General features: G+C 40.6%; 1 protein-coding gene across 1 annotated transcript in view; it reads right to left on the bottom strand.

The window, feature by feature from the left end:
- Window positions 1-1739: 1739 nt before the first annotated feature.
- The window catches only part of SLC48A1 (solute carrier family 48 member 1), a 36308-nt gene continuing 25865 nt past the window's right edge, over window positions 1740-12182 (bottom strand). Inside the window, exons 2-3 of the mRNA XM_088465980.1 lie at window positions 10432-10599; window positions 1740-7793 (exon numbers count right to left, since the gene is read on the bottom strand). Coding sequence (XP_088322106.1) covers window positions 7657-7793; window positions 10432-10599 — 305 coding nt within the window. The 3' untranslated portion in view covers window positions 1740-7656. The remainder of the gene's footprint in view (window positions 7794-10431; window positions 10600-12182) is intronic.

Here is a 12182-nt window from a genome sequence, read left to right as displayed (position 1 = left end):
TTTTGCAGAGATGATATACAGACTGAGCTCTTTTATTTCCACATCGGAAAAGACCTTTACCACCAAGTCTGTTCCAACAACCATAAAAATAATTAAATATGGAGATAAAAGGAAAGCAAAAAGCGACGGCGTTTTAATACTGATTTTCTCTTTCCTTTTTAAATCTCAAAGCTTGGAGCAGCAGGGAGACGATGACAACCTAAGGGGTTGGGTACCGGACACCGGCGATCAAAATCCCAACGCCGGCATCCTGACAGGTTTAGGATACAGACACCGGTCGGAAGGTAACCTAACCCACCTCTCCCAGTGCCTAAACCAACCCTCCCCTAACCACGCTATTTACCTTTGGGATGCTGGTGGCATGATTCTGACAGGTGTCGGGATTCCAGGACCTCGCGGAACACCATTTAGTTAATCTCACATTCAACTCATACCTCCCAACATGCCATTCAGGCCCCTAATATGCCCTTACATTCCTCAGACCTCCATATATGCCACTCAGATTTCATCACAAGTCACTAAGACTTCCCCATTCGACCCAAACACTTCCCAACATGGTATTCCCATGCGATACCACTTAAACCTCCCCCACACCCCTCTTCACATGCCACCGACATATTTCCATAAGCCACCTCACATGCTATTTACCCCACATGCCAAAGAAACATCTCCAATGATACTTGCATACCACCCAATTGTAAGGGAAAAATCGTAAGTCCCACCCACTTCTGTATAAGCCCCTTCACAGGTATTCACACCACCTCTTCCCCATGTCACTCACATCTCTTACCATGCCTCTATAAACTGCACTCCACACATGCCCACACTCACTTACACTCTGCTCATGCCTCCACATAAAGGCATGCTACACATGCCCCCCACTCACTACTAGACAGCTTTCCATACAAGGGCCTTGCAAGGTAGAGCGTGAGAACACACCACATGATCTCCTCAGATGTGCTGCCAGAGTTAAAGTGCCCATCCACTAGAAGACAATTGTAAATGATTTATGAACGATAAAGCTATCGTTCAATCGCTCAATTAAATAGTTTAGTGGATGGGCACCTTTATGTCACTAGGAATGGACATAGATAGAAGATGGGGTTTACAACCATCAAGGGTTCTGTTGCAAGAGTAGTGTTTTTCCATTCAATGGTAGATTTCCAACATTAGCAGCAATTGATTGCTGTGGAAGCATAGGTCCTGCAATGATAATATACAACGGTTATTAATGTGTTTTGGCTGCAGGTCTCTATTGGGCATGCCAAAACGATCAGAGTGGTACAGCCATCAAATTGATGCAATGGTTAGCTACCATCGCATCAGAAAATTCAAAGTCGGAAGCCCGTGCACCTCCACTTAATAATGGGCAGCCAAAATCCATCCATAGATGTGACCTGTCTACAGTGTGCACAAATCAAGTTACATGGAAGCCAGTGGCTCCTGTTCATTCTATTATCTGCTTCATTAGAAAGCAGAGAACATGTCAGAGAAAGGTTTAGACCTGGGGACTGCAGCTGAAGGCCAACAGTAGTATTTTGAGAGGAGAGGCCTGAGTCTGCAGTCCCATCGTGCCCACTATTAATCAGGCCCAGCTTCACTACTGCAAGTGGGCTCAATTGTTGATGTAATGAAGACCAACTCTGTAGCTGCAGTGTACAATTTAGCGGATCAGCAAAATATGTACACAATTGGTGCTAAATAAACCGTAACACAGTAAATCACGCTATCAGATAAAATGATATCTGCCATATTTATTTATAAAGAATATAAGATATGAATATGGATACAATGCAAAGATACATGTTTTATACATGAAAACGTTACTCATTCCAGTTTTTTGTGGGTTAAAAGTACTGCAAAATTGATGTCATATTATACAAAACAGCAATACCCTAATATATTAAAGACAGCGCCATGTGGCTCTCCAGTTGCTGTGACAGTATGGCAGGGTATGTTGGGATTTGTAGTTCAACAGCTGGATACTCACAGGTTAATTTACCATATATGGAACAGAATATAAAAAATCTACATTTTAACAACCCCAACAAGGGATTGCACAGAAATAGAAAAGATCCATTTTGCATTACAATTTTATGATGAACAAAAGATGTGGTCTGTTTTTTCCATGTCCATGGATTGGCTCAGACTACACAACTACTACACAAAGAATAAAACGTATGTGTGCACACTGACTGTGTTTAAGTGTATGAAATAGAGTGTGAAAATAAAAATAACTGTCCCAAAGAAGACAATATACACAAACAACCCAAATATGTACAGTAACTTACATTATTTTTTTATGCTTCTGTCTCCATTTCCGTGTGCCTGGTTGTCGTCAATGCAGTTGAAAATATACATTCATCTCAATAGGCGCGCATGGTAAATGCGATGAAATGCAGTTACTAAGGGTTTGCATAGGTGGTTTTTAAACATGCAGTTAGCTTGGACAACATAAAATCCATTCACAGATACATTTAAAAGAACAGGAAAAAAAAAAATCAGATTGAACACACAAACACAATGAGCTTTCTAAGCGGTTTTTGTTACTTGTATTATAATGTGTTAAGGAAAATAAAGTCAGTGTGTAAGCAGCCTAGCTGAGCAGAGATAATACTTTGAAAATCAAATAGGTGCTAAATTTATCAACATTTCACACTCAAACATAAGACATATTAAACATAACATGAATATAATTGTGATACACAGAAAAGTGGAATTAAGCTATGAGATATAGTCAAAACGGTTACAAAAACTGGATAGTTGCAATACCAATATTAGCCAGTAGATGGCATACATTATGAAAGAGGCATTTACAGTAGCTCCTTAGTGATATCTTACTTCTATGTAAAATGTTTGCTATACAAGAACATAAAATAATGAACCATAGCCCTATAATTTTGAGATAACAGACTGACCAGAAATCGACATTAAAATACAGTGTCATTTGAATAGAGGGACAGGTTTTAGTCCAACAGTAATGACAGCCAGACCTTGCTCATGAACTTATACATGCAGATAGAGTGATGGACTAGTTAGCGTGTGCTTTACATATGTGGCAATTCCCTTTACACAAATGAAAAAAAAAAAAAAAAAAGCGACTGCTGATAGCAATATATAAAAACAGCTTTATACTAGGGATGTGCAGGCTCAGATTAGTTCGGATATTCCCCCGCCAAAAAAAATCGGGTCTCAGAAAGAGGCAAAACGTCATCTTTCATGGACTTTTGTCCTGGAATGAAGATGTTTGTCCATGAAAGATGACGTTTTGCCTTTTTCTGAGACCCGATTTTTGGCGGGGAAAAGCCGAGCCTGCACATCCCTACTTTATACACACAAATAGAATTTTCTTTTATTCAGCATTTGTCAATAATAAGTCTCTTTGGGGCATAATTCCTTGTTTACTACAATGTTATAAATGTGATGTAATAAATACATTCTCCCTGTGAGTACTCGTACAGGGTTGGAGACGAGATGCTGGCTGTCAGGATCTTGGTGGTCAAAATCCCGACGCCGGCAGCCCGACAGGGTTAGGATACATACACTTATCAGTAGGTAACCTAACCCCCCCCCCCATTTGTGCCTAAACTTAACCTCCTCCTCCCCGCATCCTAAACATAACCCTCCCTTTAGTGCCTAACCCTAACCCCTCTACTTACCTTGTGGATACCGACACCAGGATTCTGATAGGTATTCTAAGCGCTGGCATCCCATGTGCCGGGATAGTGACCGGATCCCTTCGTACACCCCCCCCCCCCCCGACTCCGAGGAAGACGTCACTATAACAATAACACAATCTGACTTAATTGTGTTTAGAAATGCAAATTAGCTCTAGATTTTGAAATGTTTTCTGTCATTGGAGTCACACATTTAAGTTCTCTACTTTTAGGAAATAAATTGCAGGAGCTTCTGATGCACATACAGAGCTGGTAGCTGAGGTCGGGGAGTGCAGATGAGAAGGTGGTGACACTACGCTTGGAGTTAGTGTGAATTTACTAGAACAAGGAAATGATTCAGCAATTGTAGAGATTAGGTACAAAACTGTAAGAATAATATTTAGCATTAATCACATTTTAAGAAATGAATGGTTACAATACTTGGTGTAATTAAGTCTTTGAGTACTTTGCTGTATATAAGACAATAATGAAAAAAGTCTGTTATTTATGACACATATCACATTAAGGGACTGAACAGAACCCCTGTTGCTCACTGCCTGCTGCCATGTTCATGTGTAAAATTGGTCCTACATCACAACTCACTAATCTTTAGCAATGAATGTGTCCTATAAGCAGCAGTGTGTTAATAGCAGACTTTCCCTTTTTATATCAGTTTTCAACAAACAGAAAACCAGAGTAGCGATTCAATTGTGCCCGAAAGTGTTACCCTCAATTTCTGCTGCTTATTAACATTATCTCAGGGGTTATCATAGCAGCCTGTAGACAGGAAAAGCTAAAGCCATACTACAGTATGGCCTGTGCTATCTGACATTGTAATCTACTTCCTTAGTGACTTTATATAACCGGCAGCGGGAGCCCCCCTCCATTGTCTAACTATGCAAATCATAAAGCAAAAATAGTGACTAGAATTTATCATCTGTACACATTTGGATGCGATGTGGGAAAATGTATTTACATGAGAAAACTTAATTTCTGGGAAACCTCTCTGACCCAGGAGCCATCATGTGCTCTCCTTTCTCTGTCCCACAACTGGTCACAGCAGACGTATATCCAATCACGCGGTAAAGACAAAGAAAAGAAAAAGTGTATTAGAAATACAAACATAGGTCAAAAGAAAACAATGCATGTGTACATCTTATTAACACACACATGCTGCCTTCAGTCCTAGCCTGCACTGTAACGTGGAACCATTACGGAAAGACAAACGTGGACAAAGACTTCTTTTCTAGGAAAATGTGGTCAGCACTTGTCCTATAAAGGATATGAAAGACTCTACACTGGCATTTCTTAAACCACTTGCACTGTATGTTCTAGATAGGGAAGTATTACTATAAACTTAATGTGCAACACACAAGTACATAGGAAAATGATTGCCTCATTATCCACATGGGACAAACGTGCCATCTTTAAAGGAAAAACGTGTACAAAGCTTAACCCATATTATGAAGGGGGCTTCCACCATACAATTAGTAATGTTAAATATTAATTAACTTTTGTACATGGCGTCATCTTTCTGTGCTTTTCATCAAGGCCATTTATATATTATTCAGCGGCTCAAAAAAAAACAAAATTAAAAGAATCTACAGTAAAACCTGTACAACCCAACAAATTAGAGTTGTCTGAAGATGGACATTCCTTTAAAATGTAATTCACTGATAACCTGGTACATCAATACAACAATGGCTGTATTACACAGTTCATTCCAAGCGGGACATTTATAGAACACAGTACAAGTGATGTAGCACACAAGCCAATCACCAAACACACAAAATGGCAGCCCATATAATGTTAGGGAACGTAGTTTACCCACCATGCCAGCTGCGTGTGGATTGAAGAAACTGATCATAAGCTTGGCAGTGCTGCAGAGCGTTCAGACATCAAATTGTTTTCTTCTCAACAGTCTCTCAGGGGTATATTTACTAAACTGTGGGTTTATAGAGGTGGAGGTGTTGCTCATAGCAACCAGTTTGTACTTAGATTCTAGCCATTACCTTCTAAAAGGTGCTAGATGATGATAGGTTGCTATGGGTAACATCTCAACTTCTATAAACCCGCACTTTAGTTAATATACCCCTTACAGTCAGTTAGTGTCATGTTTTTACTTTTCTAACAGAATTTAATTGCACTGATATTACTGAGCTTAACAGACCAGATCACATTTTGTGGAAAACTAGAACCCGGTGGTGGGCGCCATATTATGGGATGAACTACAAATCAGCTTATACATTCATTAGATGTCTGCAACATGAGTTAAGCTGGGTACGCACTTTTACGCCAAATCAGCCTGCAATCGTAAAACTGTCCCAATCAGCGTGCAGTCTGTCCCCAGTGCGACCCCGCCAGCCGCGTACACACTGTGCAGACATAGCACAGTGTGTACAGTCTTCTATGGGATCGGGAGGTCGAACCGACGAATATTAAACTGTACATACGATGCGACCTCCCGATCCAGACCGTTGCAGGGGCGTTAAAAGCAGTTATCGGTTGATGCTCATGCATCGGTACACCTATACAATCCAATGGGCGTTCTCTCGATATTGAATGAACGGCCCGATGATTGTATAGGTGTGTATACAGCTTAACATGTGCCTGTGCAATTTCCAGAGTCACCTTACAAGCCAGGAGATTGTGCATAAACATACACTAACATTAAGAGGGACACACAACATTTGTTCTAATAAAGTATACTCTGTGTTCATGTACGTATTCGCGTGTGGGTATCGTGGTCAGAGAGGGATGGTCATCCTCGTGCCATGGCCGCACGCAGATGAAATGCAGGAGCTGCACTCACACAACCTGTTTACCGTACACTACGTAACAGGGCTGACTCACCAACCTCACTGCCGAAAGCTTGGTTAAAGAATGCCCTGTTTAGGATACATCATATTGTATTCGATCACTGATCACTGGGCTCTGAATAAAGATATATATATAATTTTTTTTCACTTCTTTTTTAGGTCAGTCAATTTTTAACTGTAATTCAGGAGCTGGCAGGAGAGAGAGATCTCTAGGCTCCAGCATGTATCCACCCAAGAAAAACAACTTACACAGCCTAGAAAGTGTCCGCAGAACACAAGATAAATAGTTTTTACGATTCATGATTGACACATGCAATATATGGAAGCGCTAACAGTTAAAACAAAAGTCAGTGCAAATATTTGATAGACAAGCTGAATATTACATGCATAAGAGGGCAAATAAATACATACACTAACTGATACACATCATCTACAAGAACTTATATAACTATCTATCCATCTGCAACAGTGCTAGTCGGCTTCAGGGAACTGGGGGAATCCCCTGTAAGTTATACGTGTGTGGCATGTTAGGTAAAGGTGGGCTTGTCTAAAAGTGAAGGGGGTGGGGGGGGGGCATTTGTAACAAAATACTAAAAACATCATACAAAAAAAAATAAAAAAATAAATTGTACAAGTAAATGTTCCAGAGTTAACCTGGGCCTTCAACTGCAACCTAGAACTCATTAATTTAAAAGTGATTGTTTTTTTGGCACACAGGCCAAAATGTACATTATAGATCTATACACCCTCTCACACACACACCTACACAGGGGCAAATTAATTTATATCGGAAATGAATTTGTCCCATTTAGGAGAGACCTTTACAATCTAGTTCCATTGGGCAGAGTAGAGAATAAAGTGACCGTGCGGAATACGTCTGCCTGACAGACACGTTCTATTACTACTGTTAAAAATACTATTCGCAAATCCCATAACCAAATTAGGTTAAGAAAGGAACAACAAAAAAACAAAGTTAATCTTTAAAAAAAGTACTAATAGAGGAATCAGAGCGTAGTATTAAAATGAGAATGTGAATATGTAATGTTCAACATCTCTGACGCTTCCCATGTCTCGTTTCCTTCAGATGGTCACTGTGGAATATCAGGGCGACAGAAAAGGAGCTGGTAAGTGTTTAAACACATTTAAAAAGGACCCGCGTTCAGTCACAAGAGATTTGTGGGTCAGAAGTCACTGAGGATGCTGATATCGGCAAACTCTTTCCTATACCGATAAGAGTAGAGGCCAAGCAGGAAGGCCCACTTCATGGACATGAAGCTCCATATGCAGGACAAGTATAAACTCTTTGGATCAGTGATGGCTGGATGAGGAAAGAAAAGGAAAAGAATTAAAGCAGAAATAAAAGTAATGTTATCGTTTTCAATTGATATATATTTTTTTTAAATAAATCGTAATACGTTAGTTACCATATTACACAGTTTTTACAGTTTTTGTTTATTTTTACATGCAATACAGTCCCTTGTATTTTCATAATGCATTTCACCAAAGCGGTCCCCGAGGAGTCTTATCACAGCCAAATACACCACACCCCAAAAGATCAAATGTAACTTGTATGAAGTCTTACGTTATTAAATACTAACTGGGATACCCAGCATTGCCCGGGTTGAAGACTGGACCCTGAAGTACACCCAGTGATCGCGGTGAGTGACAAAATTTGTGGATCCCAGGGACCCACCACTTTAAAAGACTGGGGTCCTACCTGACCATTTCAGGGTCCAAATCATAATGTATGCTTTAGAGCGCCCCATATGCCTCTCAGACCTCCTCACATCCCCCTAAAATGCCCATCTGATACCCCCAACAGCATCAGATAGCCCCACAAGCCCCTTAAATGCATGTTTTAATGCCTCCACGCTCTTTCAGGTGATAGGACTTGTCTGTTCACAAAACCCATAGTGAATAAGTAGGTTTACCATATCATCACTTTAAACTGGTGGCTCATTAAAACCAGGTGAAATCCAGGCATGAAGACAGCCAGTCACAGAACCTCTGTAATGTGGCATAATGCGATAAGGGGCATTACTGTGGCATAAAGTGTAAAGGGCACTACTATTGTTTGGAATTATGTGTTATATGGGGCACTACTGCTATCTGGCATAATCGGTAAGGGGCATTACTGTGTGACATAATGTATAAGAGGCACTACCACTGTGTGGCATAACCTGAATGGGCTCTGTGTGGTGGGGCAAATGTTATCTTTCTTTTTTTAACCTTGGGAGCAGGACTTTTAAGATCTTGCTATGTGGCCTACAAAGTTCTAGGTGTGCCCTTGCATGCAAACACAGAGGGCTGACATATATATGGTCACTTTAAAAAAGGACTTAACTCTGGGTTTAATATGAACTTGCATGATGCTTAAACTGTGGTTAAAAGGATACTTTTGTAGCTTTCACACAGATTTTTTGGTACACTGCCAATTTCCACTTGAGCCAGCCCTGGAACCTGTGTACTGTAATTTAAGAATGTCCCCATATGTAGGGATTGTGTGACAGTGTGTGGCCCTGACAATGTTCAAACCTAGGCAAAAACAAAATCCTGGTCAAACTACACCACCCTGCCAAATTTGGTGGAGCTAGGTCAAAAACTCTGGCCGTGCATAAAGGACAAACAGACAGACAGGCTTTCTCGCTTATTATATAGATTATACCCAGATCCTCTAGGTCACAGGTTCTCAAACTCGGTCCTCAGGACCCCAAACAGTGCATGTTTTCCAGGTCTCCTCACAGAATCACAAGTGAGATATTAGCTCCACCTGTGGAACTTTTAAAATATGTGTCAGTGAGTAATGAATACACCTGTGTACCAGCAGGGTGACCTGCAAAACGTGACCTGTGTGGGATCCTGAGGACAGAGAACCACTGCTCTATGTCATCCAAATAAAATACAAATTTCCAATATGCTACCAAAACAAAGACCGGGGGCTGATGCAGAGCTGAACAGAAGTTGGCTGTAATTGCTCCCACGCTACACGTGCGCATTTACCCATATGAGTGCATCGCCGCAATCAAACTTCAGGTATCTATAACTCCTGTCTTCATAGCTGTCTCCATTATCATTAAGCTCGTGCATCACTCCTATGACTTGACATAAGGTCAGAAGACAGGCATAATTACCTGTACCCATAACTCTGTATAGCCTAAACTTATGGGAGAACGATATGTTACAGCGCAGTTACTCCTACCTAGTTACAAGTGTATATGCGTCTGAGGGACGTAGTTGGCTTGTCAACAATTAGAATGCATTATGGGGACACCGGAACGCAGACAGTGATGTGGGCAACTGTAAATTGCCAAATACAGCATTTTGTGCGCCAACAGTGCTACAGTCAACATAATTACCATCATGTTGACAGTTGTACATACTGCCGGAATAGGTAAAATGCTTTAAGTAGCACTTGCCGACATCACTATCTGCGTTCCGGTGACTCAACAATGCTTGTCGAAATTCTGATTATCAACGTGTCGTATGTATTCTGCGCTTGAGATGCGTAGGACTCCACTTCTCCCATAGTTGAGTACACTTGAATCCGGAGCATATACAGTGTGAAAACGCACAATATAAGCTCCACAAACAAACTTGTGTTCAGCTCTGCATCAGTCCCTTTCCCTCCATCCATGCGCCAATTGTGTAAACACAGAACTAAAAACAGTACTAAAATAAAGTGAATTTAAAGGGTATGAAATCACATCATACAGACCAAGGGGCTCATCCAAGCTAAGAGCATATCCCCTGATGAACAAATGTCTCCCACGCTTACTGCAGAGATGAATGCAGCATTTTCTGTTCTGTACGGATGTCGATTACCACTGAGCAACTCTACAATAAACAGGTGTTCCTACTGCGGCTACTGCACCGCACGTAAAACGCTCTTCTTTATATAGCTTCGCTCAACTTGAAAATTTTATACCACCTTCTAACCAGCAGGTTTGCATACTTACACTGATGATTCGATATGGCAAGAGCGAGAAAGGTGATGAACGCTATGAAAGCCAGGATAAAGAAGAATATCCCAATGCTGATGAAGAAGCGCAGTCCCTTTAGCCATGTTCTCCAGAAGTCTTGTACATACATGATGTGTGTAATGAGAGCCCACAGGGCCAGAACACCTGATAAACAAAACAGATGATTACTATTACAATCACTGAAAATGTCATGTCATACAGGTTGACACACTAAAAGTCGACAGGTAAGAATGGTCGACATGCAAGAATGGTCGTCGTGGCCAAAAGGTCGACACAAAATTTGTTGACTCAAAAATGGTAGACTTATTTTATTTTTTTAGGGTTAGGCACTTACCCTGACAGTTAGGGTTAGGCACCAGGAGGGAGGGTTAGGGTGAAGATTAGGGTTAGAAACACAAAAAAATAAAAAGAGAAAGGGTTGTGTCGACCTTTTGTCTGTCTAACATCTGGTGTCTATCTAGACATTGTTTACCTTTTTACTGTAGATCTTTCAATCCACACCCCATACAAGAGTGGACACTGATCTCAATAGGAAATGTAAATCTGTTTTCATGTTACATATTTGGCTAAATACATTTCTGTGTAAGAGAGCAAGTTTATCAACAAGCATGATGCAGCCCCTTCTACTCCCTTCCCCTCCTCCCCCTGTATACACATCTGATAAGAAAATGCAGTACAGCTTCCTACAGTGTGAAGAAGGGTGAAATGGGGGAGGAGAGACATACAGGAGAAGTTCCACTCTGGAAAGACAAGCCCACTTAATTGCCCCAACTATAATGAAAACAAACAGGGGAGGGTGAAAATAATGGAGGAGAAATGAACAGCAATGAGGTTAGTGGAGGGGAAAGGAGTTACAGTATATGTTATGGCTAATGCCAGAAGTAGTCTAAAATGTACACGATCCGTCTTCTATCAATAAGTATGTACTTAGGGCTTAAGGTTTCCACATGCCCATACATAGGAAGATTCAAAACGCAACCCAAGTGGCTGGTTCTGTGGCCTAATCATAAAGATACAACCCAATCCTATGTGACCTAATATATAGTCGGTCGGACAACATCTGGAATATTAAGAAATAATTCTAAAAACAACAGTATAAGTTGTCATGGTAAAGTGCTGCATATAGGTATATTACTATTCAACTTTTTTTTATTTGCCAAAACACACACTAACTACATTCCTATATTTTTAAATAAATACATAAACAAATAAATAAAATGAAGGACCATAGAGGACCCCTATGCCAGATAAAAATTCCACCACTATAACATTTTATCATATATCATTGTGAAACTCTGGTAGTGGACAGGTGGATCTTCTGTAATCATGTGTTCTTAATAAGTAGAGCAGTCCCACACTCCTATCATTATGTCTGGGACACTGTTTTTCGTCTTTTACATATTTATAATGCACCTCTGACTTCAGGTCCTTATCAGGAAGAAAAGATTAGAGAATTACCAGGTGAGTGCCGACCTGAAGTCTGAATGGCCCACCACCTGGTAAATTATCTTGCGGACATTGCAAGTCCCCAGTACTAGAAGAGAGTTGTACTGTCAACCAGATTAGCACGCCAAAAATATTCCTCTGTCTGACTTTAGAGCATTGATGCCCCCTCATCAATGCTCTAAAGCCAGTCAGAGGAATATTTTTGGCGTGCTAATCTGGCACAGACAAGAAATTGGTGGTCTGACAGCATAAACAAAACAAGAAAACAAACATTGCTAATA

This window comes from Taudactylus pleione, unplaced genomic scaffold (genome assembly GCF_031769625.1).
Source record: "Taudactylus pleione unplaced genomic scaffold, aTauple2 ptg000065l, whole genome shotgun sequence".
Lineage (NCBI taxonomy): Eukaryota > Metazoa > Chordata > Amphibia > Anura > Myobatrachidae > Taudactylus > Taudactylus pleione.
The sequence above is the reverse complement of the archived record's forward strand: the minus strand, read 5'-3'. Positions and strand labels throughout refer to the sequence as shown.